At 50.8% G+C, this 25,349-nt stretch overlaps 6 protein-coding genes and 2 non-coding genes across 8 annotated transcripts; 3 read left to right on the top strand and 5 right to left on the bottom strand.

Annotated features, from left to right (window-relative positions):
- Positions 1-229: 229 nt before the first annotated feature.
- P174DRAFT_361183 (cytochrome b5-like heme/steroid binding domain-containing protein) lies at positions 230-775 on the bottom strand (the record flags this gene model as incomplete). Its single annotated transcript, XM_024821766.1, has 3 exons — positions 230-393; positions 460-590; positions 657-775. The coding sequence occupies 3 exons, from the start codon at positions 773-775 to the stop codon at positions 230-232; spliced, it is 414 nt and encodes a 137-aa protein (XP_024686991.1).
- Positions 776-2,312: 1,537 nt separating this feature from the next.
- Positions 2,313-6,398, bottom strand: P174DRAFT_381877 (putative ubiquitin C-terminal hydrolase). Its single transcript, XM_024823097.1, has 3 exons — positions 5,862-6,398; positions 5,592-5,792; positions 2,313-5,493 (listed from the first exon to the last, which is right to left on the bottom strand). The coding sequence occupies exons 1-3, from the start codon at positions 6,084-6,086 to the stop codon at positions 2,593-2,595; spliced, it is 3,327 nt and encodes a 1,108-aa protein (XP_024686992.1). The 5' UTR covers positions 6,087-6,398; the 3' UTR covers positions 2,313-2,592.
- A 317-nt stretch (positions 6,399-6,715) lies between these two features.
- vps27 (ESCRT-0 subunit protein VPS27) lies at positions 6,716-9,427 on the top strand (the record flags this gene model as incomplete). Its single annotated transcript, XM_024831478.1, has 7 exons — positions 6,716-7,035; positions 7,112-7,244; positions 7,315-7,596; positions 7,657-7,749; positions 7,773-8,427; positions 8,494-9,237; positions 9,270-9,427. The coding sequence occupies exons 1-7, from the start codon at positions 6,968-6,970 to the stop codon at positions 9,425-9,427; spliced, it is 2,133 nt and encodes a 710-aa protein (XP_024686993.1). The 5' UTR covers positions 6,716-6,967.
- Positions 9,428-9,882: 455 nt separating this feature from the next.
- Positions 9,883-12,291, bottom strand: P174DRAFT_436811 (uncharacterized protein). The gene is made up of 2 exons (XM_024826131.1): positions 10,993-12,291; positions 9,883-10,891 (listed from the first exon to the last, which is right to left on the bottom strand). Exons 1-2 carry the CDS (start codon positions 12,195-12,197, stop codon positions 10,258-10,260), a joined length of 1,839 nt encoding a protein of 612 aa, XP_024686994.1. The 5' UTR covers positions 12,198-12,291; the 3' UTR covers positions 9,883-10,257.
- An 835-nt stretch (positions 12,292-13,126) lies between these two features.
- Positions 13,127-13,207, top strand: P174DRAFT_t4. The gene has a single exon. It is a non-coding gene; the product is annotated as a tRNA-Ser (tRNA).
- Positions 13,208-13,353: 146 nt separating this feature from the next.
- On the bottom strand, positions 13,354-13,440 carry P174DRAFT_t20. The gene has a single exon. It is a non-coding gene; the product is annotated as a tRNA-Asp (tRNA).
- A 278-nt stretch (positions 13,441-13,718) lies between these two features.
- P174DRAFT_361499 (BTB domain and ankyrin repeat protein) lies at positions 13,719-18,739 on the bottom strand (the record flags this gene model as incomplete). Its single annotated transcript, XM_024821791.1, has 2 exons — positions 13,719-15,601; positions 15,652-18,739. 2 exons carry the CDS (start codon positions 18,737-18,739, stop codon positions 13,719-13,721), a joined length of 4,971 nt encoding a protein of 1,656 aa, XP_024686995.1.
- Positions 18,740-21,962: 3,223 nt separating this feature from the next.
- P174DRAFT_361568 (putative autophagy protein Atg13) lies at positions 21,963-25,118 on the top strand (the record flags this gene model as incomplete). The annotated part of the gene is made up of 3 exons (XM_024821796.1): positions 21,963-22,196; positions 22,273-22,371; positions 22,476-25,118. The coding sequence occupies 3 exons, from the start codon at positions 21,963-21,965 to the stop codon at positions 25,116-25,118; spliced, it is 2,976 nt and encodes a 991-aa protein (XP_024686996.1).
- Between the last annotated feature and the right edge of the window lie 231 nt (positions 25,119-25,349).

Here is a 25,349-nt window from a genome sequence, read left to right on the forward strand (position 1 = left end):
GACTTGGAGTTCCCCTAAAAAAAGAGGGGAACACCAAGGACAGCGAAAGTAAACAGAAATATCTGCTTTGGGTATCATCACCCAGCAATCCCTTGTGAAATAACAGAATCGCCATCAGACAGACAAAATCAGTCACACGGAAACCAGCATCTCTCCTGTATAAATTCTCTGGGGAGTAAAAATTTTTTTAATTTGTCGTTCCAGACCTCCTTTTCCGTTGCAGACACATCTACTGCTGTTGAGAATTGGCCTGGAGGTACTGGTAGGCACCGTAAGCGACAGCAGCGCAGACAACCAGGACGGCGTACATGCCGAACCCGCTGGACGAGGAAGCGGCGCCTGTGGTAGCGGAGGTCGAGGGGGCAGGCTTAGCGCGGGGGCAGGGTCGCCGGGCTAAATAGGAGAGACAAATTAGCTTGGATCCGCGCAAGTCAGTCAGATTTTAGAATGGGAGAAAACCTACCAGGCGCTTCACGGTACCGACTAGCAGACCCTCGAGGATCTCGCGGGCCTCGTCACTGTGGCCAACGTCCTCGAAGGCCTCTGTGCTGTCCTGGCCGGCTACGTCGAGGAGAACCTCCTCACCTCCACTGCGGATTTCGAGTCAGTCCTGGATTTTATGCCTTTGGACGTGAGATATGGGGGATGAGACGTACGGGTGCTCATCGACGAAGCTGGAGCAGTCGTAGACCTTGTCGTGGACGATGAGGTAGAGATCCTTCTTGGTCTTGTGCTCGGAGATCTCCTGGAGGGTGAATTCCTTGGAGGCGGACATTGTGATTAAAATATTCGGTTTATCTGGATTGGTGACGATTGTTAGATTTCTGAGAAAGCAGTAGCGATTGAGAGGGGAGTAGATGAGAGGGGAAGAAGGAAATGCGAGCAGTCAGCAGTCAGCAGTCAGCAATTCCGTCGGCGTACGATGTCGGACGATAAGGCCAGCGTTTTGCTTTTCAGGTACTTCTCCGACAGGGGAGTAAACACGCCTGTAGACAGAGAAAGAAAGTAGACTTACCAGGAACAGACAACGGAGAGAGAGGAAATTTGACTGAGCGCTGAGGAGAGACTAGGGATCAAGGCAGTGCCAAAAGACAGATAGACAGATAAAATTGAAATAGGGAAAGGGAAAATGGGGGAGGACAGGGAGGAGATTCGGTGAGGAGAAAAGAAGAATCCAATGGCGGCGGGAAGTTTAGTTGGGCGATCCCGAAAGATACTGGGGTTGGCCTCTTATTCCAGAACCTAACCTCAGGCACCGCTTCGTTTACTGCCGTGGATCTGATCCGGTTATTCCTCGGGCACCTTCTGAGCGATCAGATCAAGGGCTCTTACAATTGTGTTGTCTTATGCATTGCTCTACTACTAATACTCCGTACCTCTCTACCTGACTCTAAGATATCTAGCAGAGGTGGTCTGATAGCGCCGGATAGACAAGGACTCCATCTTCCCCTCCGCGAATAAAAAGCCGCTTATTTCTCGTCCCCTCTCATCTCTTTATTACTCATTTTCCGAGATCTAAAGGCCAGATTATATAATATTCCGTGTATTCATGTGTTCACTTTCTCGATTTCCATAACCAAGAGTATTTCCATAACCAAGAGTCAAGAACTGTTCGGACTTCTATTCTAAGAAGAGCGCTGACATGCACCGCAGGATAATACTTCCCAATCAGGCCATCAGCAGAACATCTCGAGGATGGATGGATACTCTAATTGACTGAATTGGAATGGTCTCCCGCTTGTCCTTATGGAGACCGGAATCCAGATCTCGCTTCCTACTCCACCTGAATGTTCTTGCCTACGGAGTACCTAGACTCATATTCTCACTGTCATTGTAGCTTGTAGGCATCTATGCCAGACAGTATGAGTCGAAAAATTTTGCCAATTTGTAGCTAACACAATGGTATTCACCACCTGAACTCCTTGTATTCAGATTCATACTATGCAAGGAGTTCAGATGCAACAGTGAGCGTCTATTCCGCTAAAAATCTAAACTGTAGTAAATCTTAACAGTGGCTTGATGGTCCACAGACCAATTTTAACCCAATTAATGTTCATGATTGTCACAGGCAGCCCCAGGAAGTTGACCAACACTCTCTGTTCCGCGGTCAACAGCCATAACCTCGGGGATGATCAACTGCGGCAAACCTCTCGGATAGCGTGCTTAGACTTCCGTCGTTTTCTGCCTGAGGATGGCCCTGGTTCCGACGTCCGCGGAATCTATCACAGGCCAACTACCACAAGAAATGCTGTATGAGGACCTGGGCCAGGATCCATAGGGGCCGTTGAATGACAAATGTACAATTATCCTGTCAGGAACTTCTATACTTCCCATTGCAACAGTATCTACCCAACTCTCTCTATATACAACAATAGCATTGCTGGTGGACTCATGGACAGACATGCATGGCTAAAGGAAAAAGAAAACAGGCCAAAGTCAAAATCATTTATGGATCATCATCAGGTATCATGTCGTCGGCCGTCATTCCCCTGCAAATAGAGCAAAAACCATCATCTCATTTCCGAAGCAAAGAATGCTCAAGGTGTATCCGAAACCCAAAAAGAAACATCAAAATGCAAATTCGTGGCAGTTTCACTTCGCCGGAACTCGCTCGTAGAATACAATATATGCCTGTTCGTTCTGCAGCCGGTCCTTGAAGCGCAAATCGCGTGGGTTAAAGTCGGTCGCCCGCTCATCGTCAAACTTGCGCCAGCATTGGCGCTGCGCATCCCGCACCAGCGATATATAATGTCCGCTCCCCATGGTCGATCCAATATGGCGCAACACCCCATACGCATCATACGTGAAAGGCCCTGTGGTCGCAGAGGTCATGTCTGCAGCCCTGGCATCGTTGGCAGATCCAGGGGTCGCAGAGATGACGAAATCATCCATCCGAAGCCCATGCAAAGGAAAATCAATGGGTGTATGGATCTTCCGCGCACTTTGCGTTTTCGATGCTGAAAATCTCTTGAAGTGGATGACCAGAATCTGAGGCGCCCGGGTGATGATGATCTGTTTCGTTGCCACCCTCTCACATTTGCAGTAAGGACACTTCCACACTTCATCCCCACTCAGCAGTTCCTCCTGGCAGTAACTACGCAGGCATTGATAGATGTCGCCCGTGCCGGTGGGTGGAATTTCAACACTGATACTGTAGAAAGCCTCATACGTTGTTGACGTCCGCTTGCAGGTCGTACATCGAAGTCGACTGGCATGCTGGCCAGCAAACAGTGAGGAGATGAAGGATTCTTCCCGGTGACAGTAGCGGTCCCACTCAATCTTGGAGACCTTGGGTACAGGCATCCGCTCCCGCTGCATTTCTTCCTCGAATGTGAGCGGCCGGAGGGGAGTCCTCTGCCAGTTGATGTTGAGGTCCTCATGCAAACAGTCCACCACAAAGTCAAAAAACTCCTTGGCATCCTGTTGCCGATCGATGGCCCACTCCTGATTCAAGCGGCCGCAAAAATTACGAAATGATGTCGGCATGATCACCTCCACATCGTTCTTCCACAGCGACCTAATCAGATTCGCAAATAGCCCAGGCATGACGCCTTGTGATCCTTTCCAATTCTTTTGAACGTAGAACCGGAATCGGTTGTCAATGAAGAACTTGCTAAGCATTACGGTCGCGCTGAGACATTGAATGGTTGAGTTCATGTAGCAAGTCACCCCGAAGTTGGTTAAACCAGTCCGTGGAAGTTTGAGGCGACTCAGCATCGAACTGGGAGTATACAAAGCTGTTTTGGTCGCCGAATTCTGCCGTTCCAGGGGTGCCTGAATTTGCCGACCATCTGAGACACCACTATAGCTCGGTCGGGGTACGGCAGGAGGAGGTCGTGATGGCGCAACGGGTACAGGAGCAGCGTAATTGGGTGTTGAGGAAGGTATCGATGGCTGAGAGTGAGGCACTACCATCGATTCCTGAATTGCATGCGGTTCCGGGAAGCGTCGCAAGAAGTCCTCGTATGTATGCACAAAAGGCGTAACCGGAGGCTCTTGCTGCTCAGAAGCATCTTCCGGTTCCTCTGTCAGCACTTCCTCCTCGATATAGGTGCTTGTGTCGATCTCTTCATTCTTCGACTTCTCCATCCATGCGGTCAATTCTTCCGGATTCAAAGGCTTATATTCGCGCAGTCTTCTTTTTCGGACTTCAAGACTGGAATTGGCACTCGCCATGGTCGGTACCCTCCCAAGAGGTCGACCCGGTCTCATCGCCGGTCTCTTGGCCTGTATAGATCCCATTACAGCAGCAGTTGTCGATGTTGCCAAAGACTGTTGTCCCAAAAGGTCAATCCATGCATCGAGTCCACCCAATAGCAACGCAGGTGGCCGTGCATCTTTTAAGGGCTTGTACGCATTAAATTCATACAATGTATCGTGCAAGGCCCGAAGATGGGGAGCTGTTGTCCCAACAGGCGACCCCGCAAGGTAGCTGACCGAGTCCGTTTTCTGGTCATAATACACAACGAGGTCAAACTCGTTGCGCCTCTCGAACAGCGACTGTTCATGTTCAGGTGATACCACCAGCCGCTCTTCAAGTTCCTCCGCAGACATGTTCTCTTTCAACGCCACCGGTTCAATGCAGATGATTGATTTCGCGTAAATATGACCTCCGTCGAATTCCTCGCGAGGTCGCACATCGATCAACAAAACGTTGTATTTGCGAAGGTACTCCAGTAAAGCTTGAGCGGTGATAGTAGTGCTATGCGGCAGATCTGCGGAGCTACTCCTCGCTTCTCTGACATGGTGAACGCCATTTGGCGTCGTAGACCGATAGGGATTGTCATCAAGACCACCACGACTGGGACTGCCACGGGGAGAGTTGGCTAAGTGCGAGTATCGCGGATTGACAGGGCGGGAGCTCTCAGTAGATGTTCTCGGCGGATTTGATGGAGGTTGAGAAGGTACCGTCCATATCGGACTGTAAGCTGGATCCGGGGCCCGAGGAAGAGAGGTATTAAGTGGTATCTTTGGAGGCGGATTCGGTACGTCGTGACTCGTCCCCATGTTACGGGGCCCTAGAGGGCGCCTAGAGGGTGAGCTCAACTTTGAGCTGGATTGTGAACCTTGCTGTATGTAAGAGGACGGACGAGGAGGATAGTCGTTAAGGTATTTAGGCGGCGAAGACGTTGTAGTTGCACCATTTTGTCCATTGTTCGGATGATTTTGACCATTGACAGGATATGGTGAAGCCCTTAGTTTAGCGAGGCGTTGGGCAAGTAGGTCCTCCCCGGGGGCCGAATACCTGTTCGGCTTCGGTCGTGTGTCAGGCGGTCTTTGGAATTCCGAAGGACTCGGCATCCGTACTGAACTCTCGCCTGCCTCATTCTGACGGCCTCTAGAAGTTGCACCCTGAGACGTTGCCGCGGCGGTCCCTTGAGACCCTGATGTAGTGAACCGGGATGGCCCTAGCGGTTGAATATTGCTAGCCAGATTATCCTCCAAAATCTGTTGTTTGATATCGTCCATCGTCCCTTGCTTCGTCCGCACAGCCTATGAATTTGTCAGCCATCAATCTACTACTCCTCGGAAACCCCAACTTCGTGGGCGTGTTCACTCATAAGCTATGGACACCCTCTGGAAAAGCATACCATCATAAGACTCGCAAATTGCTTGTACCATGCCGGGCTCTGACTGACGGTAACGCGGTAGTCAGGATGGTGCGGTATGATGTTGATAGTGATCTCAGATGCACGCAGGTATTGCACATAAGCTTTGTCCAATTCTTCGGTATCAGCGTACTCCCTAGCTAGCTCGATCGCCTCCTGTGACCGTTCGACCAAGTCACGCAACTATAAGCCTCCTATTAGCGATATGCCACAGTAGAAAACACGGCGAATCAACAAAAGAGCAATACCCACCGGAGTTGATTCGTTCACATCCAGAGAGGCTGCTTCATCTTGAAGGTCCTTAATGTTGGGAAATCGTGGTATTCGGGAGGAGGCATGGTTGCCATTTTGATGTGGACCTGATCTGCCATTTCGCTCCACGCCCGATTGCATGCCACCCAAGGAGTGCGGCCGATCGGGATTCTTCCACGGCGCAAAATTCGGCGGAGAGGGTAACGACGCTGCATCCAAGGTCATTATACAGGGATGGAGAGAAATATTCTCTAACGCATGATCCGTGACGGAAGGACCGCGGGGAAACGCTTCGGAAGAGCCACTAGGTATTCGGGGGGCGGTATAAAAGAAGAAACGGTCTGTGAATCGGAGCAGATGAGGGGAGAATAGAAGCAGGGACAGACACTGAATGAAAATATGGGCAGACAGTACCCCTGTATAAGAGAGTGCAAATCAACGAATGTCTGACAGACGGAGGGTGGATAGAATGACCGAAGGACACATTGAAAGAGAATAAATGCGACAATACTCTGTACCTACTAAAGGCAAGGTAGGGAACCTTTGTCGAAGGCAGAAGCAAACTGCGGGACGTTTCTGGGGTTATGCACAATCGGCGTAATGACCGTATTGGAACAGGTCTTGGTATTACTCGCCGCCTTGTCCGATGACGCCACATGCTCTTTCTGCCCCAAGACCTGATGGATTGGCCTAACTCGGAAATTCGACACCTAAGGAATCAACCACCAACAGTGCTCCAGCCAATGACTATGGCACATGGCCTTGCTTCTTGTCTTTACTAAGCAGGTCTCGCCCAGTTACAGCCTCCACTTTGTACCGCATTTGCCTTAAGGTACCTACCTACCTATCGATGGATCTGCCTGGAGCTTGAATTGATACATGCATCAACACCATCTCCTTCATCCGTCTTCCTATCGATGACCTGGTTGTTCTCCGTGAAACTCCTAATCTATCGAGTTCATCTTCAGTGAGGCCGCTGTACTCGGGGCTTCTGCGTCTACTTCTGCGATTTACTGCCCCTCATCGTTGTTTCTCAACGTCATCAATCTCCTTCGCCGCTCTCATCAATCAAATAGCGATTCTGAGGCTTTTCTAACACCGTCAACATGGCGGGTTGGTTTTCCTCTACTTCTCCTCTCGACGAGCAGGTTGAGCGTGCGACATCATCATCGCTGTATGTTTTCTTTGTTTTGAGTTTTCCCAGTGGTCGAAGCTGCCCAAGCCATAACTAACTGCCTCGATTCAAATAGAGAGGACATTGCTCTCAACCTCGAGATCTCCGACCTTATCCGATCGAAAAGCGTCCAGCCCAAAGAAGCGATGAGATCACTCAAACGGCGGCTAGAAAATAGGAATCCAAACGTGCAGATTGCGACATTGAAGGTTGTATACCTATGACCCGAGATCTCGGTGGGGTGTGTTCTCGATGCTGATGTGCTTGACATCTCTCTAGTTAACCGATACGTGCGTGAAGAATGGCGGGTCCCATTTTCTGGCGGAAATCGCGTCGCGCGAGTTTATGGATAATCTTGTGTCTCTCCTCACGGCGGAGGGGGCTCCCTTGAATACTGATGTGAAGGAGAAGATGCTGGAACTCATTCAGGATTGGGCTATGGCGGCCCAGGGCCGCATGGATCTCAACTATCTAGGCGAGACTTACCGCAGGCTGCAGAGCGAGGGCTTCCGCTTCCCCCCGAAGAACGAGATTAGTGGGAGTATGTTGGAAAGCAATGCGGTATGTTTGCGTCCATTCCATGATGCGGATCTTGTCTTGAATCTAACTGCGGAAAAACAGCCTCCTGAATGGATCGATTCCGACGTTTGTATGCGCTGCCGTACGCCATTCAGTTTCATGAATCGCAAACACCATTGCCGCAATTGCGGGAATGTCTTCGATGCTCAATGCTCCAGCAAAACCCTGCCCTGCCTCACTTAGGGATACTGCAGCCCGTTCGCGTCGATGACGGGTGCTATGCCAAACTGACATCAAAGTCATCCATGCCGTCTAGTTTGTCAGACCGGTCTGCGTTCAAGAACCACTCCATCACCAAGGCAAATGCGATGGAACCGCGCGGCGCAAGGGCAGAAGGGGGCTTTGATGATGACCTGCGGCGGGCGCTTCAACTGAGCTTGGAAGAGGCTCAAAACAAGGGCTCTTCTGGCTACGTACCATCAACTAGGATCAATAACGAACCGGCAAGGACGACTACTCAAGGCAACCACGAGGAGGAGGAAGACGCGGACTTGAAAGCCGCCATCGAGGCTTCCTTGCGGGACATGGAGGAACACAAGAAGAAGCATGCGGCCGCCCTGAAGAGTAATGCAGCAGCGACGGATTCTTCCGCTCGTGATACTACCGCCATGACACCCTTGCCCAAAAATCCCTATGAGCTGAGCCCCGTCGAGGTAGAAAACATTCATTTGTTCGCCGCCCTCGTTGACCGGTTGCAACATCAACCTCCGGGAACTATCCTCCGGGAACCTCAAATTCAAGAGCTGTACGAGAGCATCGGTGCTCTCAGACCCAAGCTTGCCCGCAGCTATGGGGAGACTATGAGCAAGCATGGTAAGTGTATTATCTCTGTTCATAGGACGATTTATTATTCCTTGAAGGTTGACTGACAGCCCATAGATACTCTTCTTGACCTGCATGCCAAGCTGTCCACGGTTGTGCGGTATTACGATCGCATGCTAGAGGAACGATTATCTAGTGCATACTCGCAGCATTCGCTCGGGTACGGAACTGTGCCGGGCGGTTCCCCATACCCCAGTATGTATCCTACAATGCCTTCCCACACCGCGGAGGGTAAAACTGGAGCCGAAAACTTTTATTACGGCAACCCGGTTGCCGATAGGGCGCCTCCAGTCGGTAACACTTATGGATACCCTCAGCCCAGTAGGGAAGTTCGTGAGCCAGCTGCACCTCCCAGTGGTCCGATCAGTTCCGGCATGTATAACCAACCCAGTCAGGCAGTGCCCCAAAATCCGCCATGGAATGGAAACGTTCCTTCTGTCGCATCACCTCAGCCATCCGCTCCCTCCACTCCTTTCCCTAACAATCCTTCAGGATATCCTGGCCCCTCTGCTCCGACGCAATACTACGCGTCCGCACCGCATCCAGAACAAGATCCAAACGCATATTCAAGTCCCCGGCCTGGGGAGACAGACATATCTCACCAGCCGTCGCCAATCATGCGACGAGATTCTTACTATCAATCGGCTGGAGCGCCTGTAACTGCGCGGGCGAGCGCACCGGAACAATCTCCGCCTACAGACCAGGGCCAGTCTCCAGGTTATATGCAATACGGAGATTCCCGTCCTGTGCAATCGACTGGTCAACCTACCCCTCAGCATCAGCATACGGCGCCTCCCCCCAGTCATACTACTTCCAGCAACAACCTCCGCAAGGCGCACCGCTTCCAACACACTCGCAGACTCCAGCTGCACCATATGGAACGTACCCTGGCGGAGACGTTTCCCCGATTGGTGCGTCTGCACCTCCGGTGCATTACCAACAAGTTGCGCCAACGAAACCGGCAGTTGAGGAAAGTCTGATTGAACTGTAGAGGGTCTCATGATTGAATTGGCGATGTATAGCATTATTGTGGTCGCTTTTCCTCTCCTTTATACAGCAGACCTGCTCGTGGTTGTTGGCCTTTTGTGACCATTATGATACCAGACGATTTGAAAGATTTTAGTATATGAGATTGGACACGCATTGGTTTCTGCATTAACATTCACTACTTCTACTCTTTGATGCCCCTAGTCAGCTTGTGTTTGTCTATACTTGTACTTGTAGAGTATTATACTTCAAGTGTGAGAACCGATGAGCACTTGGGACGCCTGAAACCTGATTGCATATTCTGATTGCGTATTATGAGCTGATGTGGTCAAGCAAAATCATACTTCTCGCTGCATATCTTACTTTCGTTAATTTCGCTGCCTCTTATTCTGGGTTGGTTATCTCGATCATAAAAGTGCCATTAGCAGCTTATTCATTTGTGAGTATTGGAAATGTTGCAAAGTGCTTATATGATTTATTCCGTCTGGTTCGTTACACTGCTCATTATTGAGGATGATGAAATCTATCCACATCTTACAAGCGCCCATGGTGAAAAAAAGCTTGGTACAGGAAGGACCATGGGGAAGGGCAGTTGAAGAAAAGAAATAAGGAAACATAAAAAAATACATCAAATGCTATTCCATGTCAACCATTGACGCAGTAGGATATCCCGAATTTGGTGAGAAATGTACGTAAGTTAGAGCCATAAGCGATGCACCGGACGCCGTTAGTGCTAGAATGGGAGTCAAATAAATATGAATGAATAGAAGACAGAGGTAGAAAGGAGTAAAGGGGTAAGGCAAAAGGACATCGCCGGGTGAAAGATAGTACCATCTAGCCATGAGTAGCTACCTCGCGGCTCTCCCACATGCGGCGAATCATCATATCTGATTCACTGGTGAAATAGCTGTCGCCAAAGTCCTCGTCTGCGGCGGTGGTCCCGTGAGGGCCTTCGTCAGAAGTCGACAAGATGCGCTGGGAGGGGTGTTGGGATTTGTTGGAGTCGCTGGGCTCGTCGGCATCTTCGAGGTATGTTTGGGACACAGATTTCTTCAAGTCCGAAGTTTTTCTGCTGATAAGTTGCCTTGGCTCGGGGCTTGGTGAGTTCCTTTGCTGCTTTCCAACTTGTTGTAGTTGTGCGAGTGCAGGTGCCGACTTGATTGGTTTGCCGAGTGCCGATGTACGGTCGGAATTGGAAGTTATAGGAGCCTTGGAGTCATTAAGGATAGCCGCCAAGCGGGCGAAACTGTCGCCTGTTGGAGACTGGAATCTTCGGACAACGCTAAGTTCCAACGCGATTTTCTCGTATGCCTTCCGGATGTGCTTCGCTTCAGTATCTCCGCCGGTTCGGGAGGAGCCGTTGACGAGCGCTCTGCTGGCCTCGTAGACGCCTGACCCTGCGCGGCCATGCGACGCTATGAAGGCCGTGTCCATTGCCGAGGGAGAGACTGCTGTAGACATGCCATGGCTGTCGGGAGGAGAGGTATTTAAAGCAGCAGTTCGTTGCAGCCAAAGCTTCTGCTGGGTCCGAGAGGGGGCTCAGTGCCTGGTGGTCGTGAAGGGGGCGACGCTTTGTGCTTTCCTATCCCGCGGTTCGGAGACGGTGGGGTCTGCGGATGATAATGTGGAAGAAACGATGACGGTGTATTTGGGTCCGAGTCCGTGCGCGATGATGCGTGGGGCCTGGTTTGATTGTTAATGATGAATCTCGAAACACCCCCTTCCATAGACGAGGACGTTGCGTTCGTCTGATTCCCCGGCGTATTTGCGAGCGTAGTGGTTGATGAAGATAGAGGGCGTCGTAAGCCGTCGGGACCGGCGAGATTGGTCAAGGAAGCATTCCGCGATATTGTGTCAACGGGAGCTGGCTTCACTGTCGCAGAAATAGAAGACATCGCGGGAGGTGCTCTAGCAGAATGCGAAGGGCTTAACAAACGGGTCGCGATGTCGCTGTGCTCAGGCAAACGGGCAATCTCTTCCTTCCGCTCCTCAGGCTCCGAGTCAGACTGGTCCTGCGGTTGATCGTTCTCGTCAGGAGAGTGATCGTCACGCGAGAAGCTCCTACAGGCTGATTCCGGCAAGCTGCTCGCGGCACGAGGCACCTGAGGATACGGGCGCTTGACAAAGGTGAGGGGGTCCACCAGCACAGCAGTATTCTCCACGCTATCTTTGGATTGAGCAACTGAGCTGCGTCTCGTGCTCTCTGGCGACTGAGTAGTATCTTCCCACTCGCCCTCGTCGTAGTCGTCGTCGTTGTCTGAAACTCCTAATTCAAAGCCAACGGTCTTCTTCTTCCCAGAACTGGTTGCTGGGCGATCTGTTACCAATGCTTTCTTTGCCAGCACACCAGAGGAATTGCGTCGAGGGTTTCGCAGAGCAGGGCTCGAGTTGTTTCTTTTGATTGACGATGTCGCGGACTGGCCAGCTTCCAAACCACTGTCCCAACGCACGTGGTGACCACCGCGTGGACTTGCCGCTGGTGTCGCCGGTGCTGACTTCTTCCGTTGATGATGACGAACTGTTGCTTCGGTTGTAATATGTCCAGCAGAAGTATGCCGCTGGAGCTTGTTTAAGTTCTTTCCGAAAGATGGGTTGCGACCGTGACTGCGATGACCGCCACCGACGACATGTGCTCGGGGACGGTGGGCAAGTGCTTTCTGAGGATGGGTGTCTGACGAGTCTGACGAGGTACGCGTGACGACAGCGTGAGACGAAAGAGCACGGCGGGCCAGGCCCGGGCGCTTAACAGGGGAGGAGGTGTTGGAGGTCGGCATGGCGGGCAGCAAGGCCAGCGCTGGTGCAGGTAAGGGCTCGCACAGATGGCACGGATGCAGCTCCGAAACGGGCGACAAGCAGCTGCCGGCCGGGGGGGGGGGGGGTTGTGTTCGGTCGATCAACTATCGATGTGAAGGGGGCATCAAACGCCACGATTTGACTTTCAATTGAGACCGAAAACAAGTACACTGGCAAAGCAAAGTCGCAGAGCCAACGGGAAATATCGGTGGTCGATCAAGCCAAAAGAAAAGCAATGAGCGAGGATGAACGAGTGCTGCTGTAATCGCTGGTTGCTGCTGGTTGCTTCTGTTGCTGCTAGAGACGCGGGGGCTGAAGCAATAATTGGCTGGATGGAGGAACAGGCAAAGTTACACTGCACGTGAGACAAGAGGGCCCGCACGAGGACCAAAGTGGCAAGGCTCTTGAAGAAAGGATCGCCAAGTTGATCGATGAGATCGAAGGATCAGGGGAGTTGGAGCAGAGCGAACGAAACACTGAGACGAAGATCAAAGACGGGAATATGACGGCGAAGAGAAGGTCGGGTCGTGGTGGGAGGCCAGAAGTATGAGAGCAGTGAAGAGCGGTACGGAATACGGAAAGCAGAAATAGGAATAGAACACAGTAGATAGGTAGATACTACGGAATAGTCGTCTCCACTTGCATCGCCAGTTCTAGACCAGGAGTGGTGAGTGGTATTCATTCCATTCCATGCTTCGTACAGAAGAAGAGAATAAAATCCACTTAAAATACTAAAGATCGGTCAGGTCGGGTATATGCATAGCTTCTGTCTGACATGCATGTATGATACAAAGTACTGCATAGGTACTCCATACACTCTCCTCAGCCATACACTGTCACCTAGCGAACTGCAATGCCGTCCATATACGGCTTCATGATATTGCTTAACAGCTCCTATTACAATGTATTAGTCAGTGTGCCCGAGTGGTTAAGGGGAGTGATTAGAAATCACTTGGCTTCGGCCGCATAGGTTCGAGTCCTATCGCTGACGGTAGTCTTTTTCGCCTCCCTTTCCTTTGTAAATAAAAGGAAGAAAAATTAGTTTGCGTCGTCGCGACATCGGCTTACTTTTTAGGCAGTTAAGAAGCCAGAACAGAATAGTAAAAACTAAAACTAGGCGGGTAGGAAAAAGGAAATCTCCCCGACAGGGAGTCGAACCCTGGTCTCCCGCGCTCGTTCTCTTGGAGTGACAAGCGGAAATCATGACCGTTAGACCATCGAGGATATTTGTTGGTGCTTCATCCCACTTTTGAATAATTGAAGGAAACCGCTATGAGCACCCAGAATTGTATGACATGACAAAAGTTCTTATTAGCGTTCGAAATCTTGTATGACGAACATATATCTAATTCAGTGATTTAAGTCTATCCAGTGCTTGTTGCTCAAGTATACATTTCGTCCCATGATATGTGAGAATGACAAATGGTGTACAACCCGAGTGTGCCGACGGGGTATATAAAGAAAGGGGCGTTAAGGAACCTGATTCATGTCGAAGGGGATGATCAATGAACGGTCTGGCCTGACACAGTTCGGTCGCGTTCTTTTCCCTTCCTCGGATGGCCCCCTCTGCCGCCGCGACGAGAATTGGCGCCGGCAGCGTTCGCCTGATTTCCGTTCGTTTCGGGTTGCAGGTTGTCCCGACGAGAGTCCGAGGTCTTCTGCCCGTTTTGGCCCTTCGCCTGAGACAGCTGTTGAGTCAATCCCGAAGGACCAGCAGCATTCTCTGGACCCTTGCCACGCTTCTTGCGATTGTTTGATCCTCTACCGCGTCCGCCACGGCCACCTCTACCTTCGCTGTCCTTTTGACTAGCGGTGGTTGAATCAGGCTCCGGTATCCCTTGGACACGCCTGCTCTCTTTGTCCCACCATTCCTGAAACTCCTGTTCCAGCTGAATATCTTGAAGATTATGCTTAGCTGTTGCTGCCTCGCGCAGCTCATCCTTTTCGGTCTGCTGCTGCATTAAGATCGCAGCCAAGGACAGCGAGTTAGGTGAAGGTGAATGGAAACTCGTCTGGTACGGTTCCGAGCGTGGTATGTGGCGTATGGATTTAATGGGGGTCTGAGCACTAACCAGACCATTGGGAGATGTCGAGGGCCCGGCTGCAGCTGGTCCCTGTGGCGAAGACTTCATAGATGGCTGCGGGCCGCCAGAGACACTGCGGCCTTGGCCAGGTGCTGGTGTTGCGCTTGGTGTCGATCTGGGCGGCGGTGTCCCAGCAACTGTTTGACGGAGGGTCATAGAAGGCTTCTGAGCGAACTTTGACGGTTGAGAAGATTCCCCGTCCTTTCCATAAGATCCAAAAGGAGTACCAGGCTGGTCCGGTGATTTGACCGGAGTAGAGATTTTCCATGGATTCTGTGGTGCCTCCTTCGCTTTCTCCTGAGCCGCAAGCTTCTCCTGCAATTGCTGCTGTTGGAGCTTCTTCCTTTCCTTCTGAGACAGCTTGGGGGTAAAGTTGTTGCCGTTCTCACGGCGAGCGGACATGCCAAGGCTTAGATTGGACACCCTTCTCTCCGAGGGTTCGGACATAATATCCTTCAAATCTTTCTTCGGAGTCGAGATAGCCGACGAAGCCCACGGTGTTTGGGTTGGACTGGAGACGGGATAGCCATTCTTCTTCTGCTCGAGTACTGCTGCTCTGAATGCCGACGGTGACTCCGAAAGTGCGTTCTCTTGAGGCGACTGCAACGATTCTCGCAGGACATTTGAATCGTTGTTGAACAATTGCTTGTCACCGAGGCTTGTGCCCAAAGCTGGAAAATCTAGTGACGGCTCCGACGCCCTACCTTTGCGGATTGCTGTCTTTCCCTTGGCTGAATCTGCGGGTGACAACATCGGGTCGTCGTCCATCTGGAACATCAAGTCACTGGTTGATTGTCTGGACTTCAAGATGGGACTACGAGGTATGTCCGAGTTCTCTTTGAGAAAAGCCGCTTTCGCCTTCTGCACTGACGGTGACTTAGCCACCTTATCGTCAGTGGCAGGACGGGGCTTCTCCTCGCAGCTTTGAAGACAATTGAGACGGGACTGGAGCCTCATCGAATCAATCATCTGCCGTCTATCCGCTTGTATCGATGCGAAGAGTTCAGGGTACTTCTCAAACACAAAGGCTTCAGAATTCCGTCCTCTCGATACTGGGAAGCTTGTCATTTGATTCTCATGGCAAACAGTATCAAGGGCGTTAAGCAAGTTCTCGTCAAGGTCTCTGAGGTACCTACGCAGCGCGTTAAGATCTCCTCTTATATGTGTAGAAATGCGAACCAACCTTTGCGCCAACAAATCTTCCAGATTGAGGCAGATATACTCCAGTGTAGCATCTTTGAACTCACTCACCGCACAGGGAGAAATCGAATTGAGGAGGCCGCATACATTGGTCGTGGTTACTAGAGAATCTCAGTAACAGAACCCGGAAATCTTGAAGAGAATGTCATACCGAATTTGCCTAGCATCTTCTGACATACTTGCGCTAATCGGTCGATCATCAGTTCATTCGCTGTGAACGCGACATCAAGCACAAGATCGATGAATCCGTCCAACGTTTTCGATCGAACCTCGTCAAAAAGCTGCTCCTCCGCGTCTGTATAGATGTGCCGGAGAACGAACTCAAATATGGGCCGGTCTATGTGTTTGAGGTCAACGCGAATGCTGTCATTTACATCCGTACGGCGCGATGACAGCCATCTTCCGCCAGAGCGGCCGTTGAACAAGGTGTCGAAAAAGGGACATCTCCGGCAAAGTACTTGACTGTGAGCCTTCATTGTTTCGCCGTTGAGCTCGATTATTACATCAGAGCTCTCGAAGAAAGCTGGATCGTTAAACGCATGGGCCATATCAAGTTTCAGACTCTTAGTAGGCTCTATCATGAGCCGCGCAGCTCGTTCCAAGGTGGGTAGACCCAGGTATGTCGCGATCCGCATAACCTCAGAGCGGACTTGGCGATATCTTGACGCATTTGCAGCCGAAGCTCTCATCTGGTGCCATACGTCCAGCACATTGTCTGTATATAGGAAAAAGGCAAGATTGAGGATTGCCAAAAAGTCCAATCCATTGAACCGCACATGGCATTGTCCATTTGGGCCATACTCAATGTCCAGAACATCAGGCAAAGAAAAGTAGTATGCCTGGCGAAACTCATGGAACGCCTTCCTAAGAACCGAGCTACGTCCAGTCAAGATGAATTCATGGACTGGTATTCGTGCATCAGAAAGAGAGCTCAAGAGGAAAACGGTGCCCTCAGGTGCCTCGTTTCGAAGAGGCTGGAAGTAAGATTCAATGTCCGAAATCGACATTGCCGCTCTCTTCATTGCATCGGCGGATCCTCCATCCGAAAGAGCATCTGAGGCATCATCCGTCTTTAACGGAGTAACGGTGGATACTAGCGAAGCGAAGGGCGATAATGGGAGAAAGTCTTCCCACAATGTGCTTTGATCGACATTTATCTGCTCCTTGGTCACATCGCAGTCGCGCTGCGCTACGGCGTAAGCCCCATAGGCGTTGCTGCACACCCCCACAACGCGAGAAAGACCTGGGACACGAGCAAATTTATAATCCTTCGAAATTCCGTCCTTTGCCTTCCTGCGCTTCTCTTTCGTCCAGGCTGACCCCGAAGCCGTACATATGATGATGGACCCGTCTTGTCCGACATCAACATCTGTGACGGCCATATGCGCCTTCTTCACAGTCCAAACCCGGACCGGGGAAGAAAGAGAGTTGCGAGTCTTTGATGGATTTGTAGTCGAAGTTGAAGTCGGAGGATTTTCAGATCTATTAACGCGAACTGTGAAGACTTCACCAGAACTTGACCGTGCACAGATTGTATCGCCACCGGATTTTACCTGAACGATGCGATTGACCGATGTGTCATACCGAGTTGCCATGAAGCTGTTTCTAATGAAGCTTGAGCTGACGTCCAACGGAAATGAGAGCCTGGAATAGCCATATTGGGAGAACACCCAAACTTCATGATTTTGGAGAAGAACGATTGTGGCGTAATCAATGGCAGACACACTTTGTATACCAGCGCTGAATAGGGACGCTCCAACGCGCCGAGGCGTAATCTGATATTCAAGGGATCGAGCGTCCGAATCGACTAATCCGAGTTGACCTTCGTTTTTACCGAAGGTATAAAGGCCAGAACTACTGAAGACCACAGAGTGAATCGCAGACGCAGCCACCCCGAGAATCACTTCTTTCTTGAAAGGATTGAAGATCTGCCTCGGAGACATCTGCATGGGCACATCATCTCGATTCTGCGTTCGTGGAAGGCTATAACCGAGCTGTCCATACTTATTACTACCCCAGCTGAAAACCTCACCGTGCGCGGTTATCGCGAGGGTATGGTCCTGGCCAAGAGCCACTGAAATAACTCTCTTATGAGCGAGCGCCCCTGTTTCGATGCACACGAAGTTGAACCTTGTCTGCTCGTCGCCAGTGCCTAACCGTCCGCCGGGACCAAAGCCGCACAAGAAGAGATTTGACTCGGGATCATCGGTGAGGATGGCCGTATGAAGTTTAGACATGGCAATGGCCTGAATCTTGATAGGTTTATTTTTTATCAAGGCTGGTAGGTCTGCGGTGCGAGTCACGTCTTGATGGGAAGACGGCGTACCGTCATCTAATTGCCGGTCCAGGCATTCACGATAGAATCGGCGCAGAAGGTGCTCCGGGCGCTCAAGGTTGATTCTCACGGGAAACTGACGATCATCCTGATCTCCTAGACCAAGGTTCAGATTTTTGTTGCTGCCAAACGTAAAGACTTCATCGGCTGCCAAATTCGTCCGCGGTTTTAGTGAACCTCGGCCAGCACAGCTGTCTTCACTTAAGTCGTCTTGAAGGGACGGTGCATTCGAAGCGATGTCACTATGCTCCAGCTCTGAGGGGTCGAGAGATGCAGTAGAGGAAGTGATCCGTTTGATGTCTCGAGAAGCAATGGTAGCGCCGTATACTTCAAAAGGACTAAAACCTTCTCGATCTTTAATCTTTATAAGGCCTCCGCTAGGGTGGCCCACGTTCCCTGACTTGCTGAAATCGGTTACATCACTTATGTCTCGAGCCATCAGTGCCTGTGCTATGGTAGCGTTGCCCGCGTAAAGCGCCCGATGCAGAGCTGTCCATCCACTCTCCCAATCCTGCGCATACAAGTCAAGAAAGGGGATCTCGAGGAGAGATGTGGCGAAGTGAATAGCAGAGGGCTTCTGTGATGAAGAAACAAGGTGTAGGAGAGTTCTGCCATAGTGATCTCTCGCATTTAATTCTGCGCGGGACAATGCCTTGCCGGGACGCGGGCCTCCCGTATTTCGATCAGGCGTGGTAGCTCCGGGAGATGTCCCGCTTAGCTTTTTACCTTTTGAAGAGAGAGGAGAAGATGGTGTCACTCCACCGAGGCTTCCGACCTTGTAGCCTGGGCTTCCTCCCACGCCAAAAGGCCGCTGGCTACCAGACGTATAACTGGCGTTCGCCAGACATCGCCGGAAGCTCTCAACATCGTCTCTCAAGAAAGATTCCCAGAGCGTGCTAATCATGTGCCCAAAGTGCTAGTGTGTCAGAATCTCTTATCGACCCAGGACCAGAGCGTCGTGGTAACCACAGAGGGTTAACGGCGCACTGGAAAGAGCTCTGCGGGCGACAAGAGAATTCTGTTTGAACAGAGGGTATCTATGTGACGAAGGGTCGACGCGAATCCGATATCTCTTTATGTTTGCCAGGGCGCAGTATGGGTGTCCGAAGTGCAAATCTTCCGTTCTCGCGAGAAACTCGAGGGCTTTGGAACCGAAAGAACTGTCGTAGATAGTGGGACGCGGTGGCGACGAGAGCGATGAATAACGAACGCGATAAGAAGCAACTTCGGGAAATAGGGGACCAAGGGACGCAGGAAGGCTTTCGAGAGGGGTATGCGACTGCAAATTCAGGACAGTTGAGGCAACTCGAGGCAATGAGGAGCGATTTTGTCGGCGTATATCAGGACAGCGAGACCTCTTCGTGCTCGAATTCGCAGATGACTGTTGGAGCCGTGGATAAGACCCTGCGGGTATCGGCCAATCGGAAGCTGTGCGCCCCTCCATGTTCCCAGACGAGAGGTCGAGAATTACTATCACAGTCGATATGAAGTTCATTAACCCCTCATTCCATGATGAACTGCTAGGTTGTGCGTAAGATATCTTCTTTCCTTGTTTCTCGATTGCTCTCTAGTATCGTCCTGATGGGCTCGGATGGTCGGAATGGTGGGGAAACAGGAGAGGTTCATTGACATTCATACATACGCGGAGTATATATATGTCAAGCGGGCAGTATATAACTATTCCTAGTGTAGCTACTAGGCACTAACACAGGGAACTCCTTCAACGTCTCAAGTACACCAAAGCATCTGGCATAGATAACGGATTCTTATAATTTACTACCATATCTCTGACAGTCTGAGGTTAGCCAACTGTTCTCGGGGTTGAGACTAGCGTTCGACCCAGACGTTCTCTGGAAAAAGGTGAACGACCTGATCTTGCCGTTGACATTTGCAGGGACTCGTTATCGCTCGAGTATAATTGAGCAGCTCTTTTGAGCTTCCTCCTGTCACCGAAAAGGAAACTCATTGTCTGGATCCTTCCATGTGCTGAGACTTTGAAGAACACTCATTTCTGCACGCATTCGTTCTATGCTTCTTGACTGTTATAGTCTCGATGACTAGACCGAAATTGTCTTGGTCAATTGGAGACAGAATTCCCACTGACGACAGTTGTCGTCGTGCGTCTATTGTTCGCTAGCAAGAGACGATCTGCAGGTAAAAGGAAAACGAGAAAAACGAGAAAAACGTTGGGGAAATTGAGATGCAAGGATCGATCAAACAAGGCCTAGGCCACCAATAACATGCGTCTCAGAGAACAGCATTATACACGCTGCATCGTGACCGTCTGGCACCAAACAAAGGCGCCCAGCCACTATCATTGTTGGCCCTTCAAATACATAGCTACTATTTACGCCAACTCATCACCTGGAGCGAGAACTGGGGTGGAGTGGACACATCCAAAATGGAGCTGCGAAGTCATCCATTGTCCCAACAAAGAACTTGTCCTGGTAGCAAGCCGCTTACCTGCTTTAGTTCTGATTTTCGGCAGCGGCACTTAAGCATCAGATCCTTAATAGCTGCATTGGAGTTTGAGTTACCGTTTCGGTTTGACGAATTTTCCTGTTCTTTGTAAGGTACTTTGTTTCCTACTCCTGACAATCTCCCAGTGAGAAGGGTTTCTTGACTCTCAGTGAGCCAAGTCATGCGAATGCAGGTCTTTACCCCCTGCTCAGTGGTTAGCAAGCTATTGCAGACAAGGCGACCAGTCCCGGCCTCCTGGGGCTCAAGGACTGGGATACTGCAGAAGACACATAGCAGCACCCTCAAACCCCGATGCCAAGCTCCGGGGAATTGGGCTAGACAGATAATGTTCCGATCTGAAGACGCAGATAGCAAGCAGAGGAAAGATTTGATCTAGACTGGAAATATAGCAGAAGCAGTTGTCATGGAGACTTATCATGTGTTCGTTAAAAAAGGCTGATGATCATCTTTAGCGTGAGCGGTTAACCTGGCTAGAAGCTTTTGGTGCTTGGGTTATGGGAGGGACTAAGGTAAGGTACCTTGCAAGTTGCAACAGAGGAGGGTATCGTAAAGTTACTTCCCATCTTAGATGAAGAATAGGTGATCATCAGCTGCAGAAGTAAAAAGATCAATATCCTGATCAATAGATAATAGATATATCATCGATCACAGATTGACCAATACTATGATGTTACGATACTGAGTTGTTACTATTCTTGAGCTGTCACTTCCTACAATACCCACCTGATCCACCTGACCTGTGACCTGTTTACCTTATCTGCCTGGGTTTATCAGCGTATCGTGATCCATTGCCTGTATCAAAGTTTCGGTACGATTACAGCTCCTGTTTCCTTACCGCCTTTCTCCAACTTCCCGTTTATCGCGGCTCTCGTTTCTCTTGAGCCTTGACGTACATCTCAATTACCCTGGTAAAAGGCTCGGATGAAAATCTAGGTAGATTAATCCCTTGCTGAAGATAAAATCAACCAGTAGTAGGGCCTCCTCATTTGCGCTGTTATCTTCAACGTTCAGCCTGTTGTGGCACTCGTCAGCCTGACCGACCTCTTGGGGTCTTGCGAGCCATCGAGTCACAGGGTGTGCGTCACAGACCCTCTGTTCCCCGTACGCTTGATCTCCTGTGCCTCACTGGGTCTTGCTTCCATTTCCTCATCCGCTATCTCTTCTCTGTCTCTCAACCTCCAGGGCATCATATTCTCTCTCATCCATCCACCAATTTCTGCTCATCTATACTTTAAGTGATCATGATCCCTTAATCTATACAGGTTTCTCACAAAGTGAGAACGCCACACTTCCCCCGGAAGATAGTCACCGATGCGGAGAAGCTCCCAAGGTTGTCTAGACTGTATCCTCCGACTGCTCCAACATCCTGTTGCCTGAGCACCGCAAACGATGCTATCGATGATCACTATTAAACTTGAATCAGTGCCTGTCACTTAGCGCCTCACTTAAACTTGTCCTTTCTCATTCAGCCTTTCTCCATTTTCGTCCGTGCAGCTCTCTTTGATTGTTAGCATGGCCTTCTGTGCTGGATCCATCACCTTCCGTTTCCTTCTTGAATAATATAGTCATATTAGTGAACTTCACATTGGCACAATACCCCAGGGCTGTGCTGCACACAGGAGGATATCAAGTCAAGTTGTTGCGTAATGCATCAACATCCTCGCTCGCCGGCGCCTGCAGCGCCGACCTCTTCAACGAGGTCAAATCGTTCAACAGATCACAGAGAGCTGGACACAGGCCCGAGCTCACCGGCTTCAGATGTCAGGATGCATAATGGCCGGGGCTTGGGTATTGAAACGGGGACTGAACCATCTGAGCAGGTACAGCGAAACACACAACCTGCAAAGGAAGCAATGGCAAAGCTCAATCAGATCATAACGGTAAGCTCCTGGTTCTTCAAGATGATTGTATTCCACGTTGGGAAGACGCTAATTTAGTTTGGGCGCCTTTCACTAGAACTACCACACGAAAGCTGCGCTTATTATCTTACATTCGAGAGTCGATCTTCCGCCGTCGTTCAATAAAGGATCTGATACTCCAAGGGTGAATCGCTGGGTATGTTGGTCTTCGGCCATTATGGATGCACTTCGCTTGTTTATCGTGCGATTTGTTATTCATTGCAGTTCGAAGCTTAGCTAATCGCTGTGGTTTCAATCTAGTTCAATGTCGAAATCGAAGATACAGATATTCTCCGGGAGCAACTGCGGATATGGAGGACATGTGATGCTACCGAAAATCGACCGCCGCCGTTGATTATCGAGACATACTTGGAGACGAAGGGACTCACAAACAATCAGAGCCTCGTGATCCTGGATGAGAATGGAAAGAGATGGGATGTCCTAGAAGCCTTTGCTGCTTCTGGTCAGGCGAGTCCTGTAAGACCACCGCAGTCAAACTCTGACGATGTCATCCTTGAGCGTTGGAGAGTTGAATTGGGTTCTGCATCCTCCAAACCACCTTCCGACCTCGGCTCTATCCTTCCGACCGTATACAAGAAAAGTATTGTCCTCTTCCGCTCTTTGTTCACATATTCCAAATTTCTGCCCGCATGGAAGTTTGCAAAACGCAATGGAAGACTTCGCAGCAACCCGGCTTTACAAGTCAGATATAGAATCCTAGACGGGCGCACGGCTTCGGATCGCCGCAAAGTCGACCACTTGACTGTTCCGCTGTACGAGGGCAACAACAAAGTGGTGGAAACGTATAGCTTTGGGGTTACGGACTCACCTGCAGGCCCTTTCTCGGTTGAGGTCACTTATCGAACCAACTGTGACTTCAGAGTGGATGATTCTGAGGCTCTATTGAGTTCACGCTTTATGGGAGCCGACGATGAAATATTTCGTCCTTCGTTTCCGTCAAGGGATGTCGATAGAAGAGCTTTCAATGCTGAACCGGGGTCGGCGCCGTTGGAGAAAAGGACCGTCGAGGAACCCGACCCCGGTCGTGCGTATGGAAGCTTATCAACCTTCCATCATGTAGGGCCTCCGACGGGTGCAAGTCCCATATCAGCCCTTCGGGCTGCGAGAGAATATGTTACATCGTCACCATCACCACCACCTTCGGCTTCTAGGAGGCCTTTATCAGCTGTCAGAGCTGCACCAACTGGGCGCGCTGCTACTCTCGCTGCCGAAGCCAGTCCTAGTCCCCTTAGGCGACCTTCTATCTCGTTCCAGCCATTCAAAGCGCCACCTCTTTCTGCTTCACCTTCTCTCATTGATCCGCCCCTCGGGGCCTCTCCTCGCTCCCGGCCGATAATTAGTGCACCAAGCTCAGAGCCCAAACACATGCCTCCTCCATCAGTAGCAGCCTCTGGGCGTAAGACTGCGCAAGCGGCTTCAGAGAATGCGATTGCATCGTCCAACTCAGCGTCCCCAAGACCCGCACCTATTGCGAGATACAGCAGCGCCTTCAGCCACCGCCGTGGTAGACCTTCTTCAGGAGGAATAAACAAAATTGAGGATGACGCTTCTAGTGGTAAAGCAAGTGCAACATCGTCCGGCGCTCAGCCTGGCTCTGGGTTACTTGCGGAGGTCACTGGAACGAGCGCAGATTCTCTTCACGCAGATGATGAGAACATTTCCGAATTTTTGAAGATGCTCGACTTGCGGAAGGATTTGTTGAGTCCTTCGAATTCCTCCAACCTCGATGCCGTTGCTCGCAGGACGACGGTCACAAGTGCAGCCCTAACTCGATTCCAACGTATGCGTGACTCAAATGCGGCTCTCTCAGACTCTATGTCATCGTCCCTGCTTCTGCAACGTTCATCCAATGCCTCGAGCAAGCAACTCTCAGGAGTGCCACCAATGGTAGCTGGAGCATCCGTTTCCACGGCCTCTTCACCTGGGAAGCCTATATCACCTCATACCCCACACACTCCCGCTATACCTTCTCGTCTAAGTTCAAACAGTATTGTAGATTACAATGATCCCGGGCACAGCGACCGAAGACTCCTTCATGGCGATCCCACCTCGCTGCCTGAGGATACCACGGGCGAAGAGGCATCCTTGGTGCATCGGCCTTCCACAGTTACTGCGATCGATATTCCGACATCTCCGCGCATCTTTCCTCCTACATACCGTCGCTCTAGCTCTGCCGCTCAGAACCGGCGTTCTCTCGTGGCTGATGAGGAGGAAATTTTTCCTTTCAATATGCGCAGTGTCAGTCTTGGTGCGGAGGAGCGAACCAATGTCAGTTTGAGCACGCTGCATCGGCGGCACGAATACCAGAATGCCGCCACGAATCCTGAACAACAACAGGAAAGTGAGCGTTCTCCATCTTCGTCGGACCAACGCCCGACTGCGCTCCCGAGCCCGGCCAAGCGTGAAACCCGCTCACAGAGGGATGCGATTGTCTCTGGGCAGACACCAGAATCGTCCTCGCCTGCTAATCACAACTTGTATCAACCGCGCTTAGGCCAGTTCCGTGGCCGAGGATCTTTTGGTGGCGCCCATTCCCTGAGCTCCGGCTCTAGCAGCTTAGCTCGTGGCGGTGGTATACCCACCTATCTCACTGAGCGCGACAATGACCGGGATGGCAACGCAAGCGGTAGCAATAGTGGTAACTCAACAACGGAAGAGCGACGAGGATCCGGGCGCCGTGTCAGTGCGGGCCGCAACTATCCACCACATTCGGCGCAAGTCGAAGAGGATGAGCCTTTGCTGTTTGCCATGAGTGATTTCGGGGCTTCTAGAAGAAGCTTTGAAGAGGGCAGACAAGGCAATCATGGTGCTGACCCCGGTGGTTCGCGACGCGGCAGTGGCAGACGTGGTGCCGGCCTCGCGGGCTTCCACGTTTGGTCTTGATAAAACCAGGAATAAACGCTCAACGCGAGTTGCCGAACTCTTCTTGTCCTGGAATACGTGAAAGCTCCCACTCCAAGCGCTCGTTCTACGATATAACCGGAATATTCTGAATATCAAGGACTTACTCCAATGGTCCATAAGCGCTGCGCGCTTCGATTGCATATTCAATTTCTACAACTCTCTTTCTTCCCTACCCCTCACCATCATCCGTGAAGATGATACTCCTTTTAT

Source organism: Aspergillus novofumigatus (genome assembly GCF_002847465.1).
Source record: "Aspergillus novofumigatus IBT 16806 chromosome Unknown P174scaffold_1, whole genome shotgun sequence".
Lineage (NCBI taxonomy): Eukaryota > Fungi > Ascomycota > Eurotiomycetes > Eurotiales > Aspergillaceae > Aspergillus > Aspergillus novofumigatus.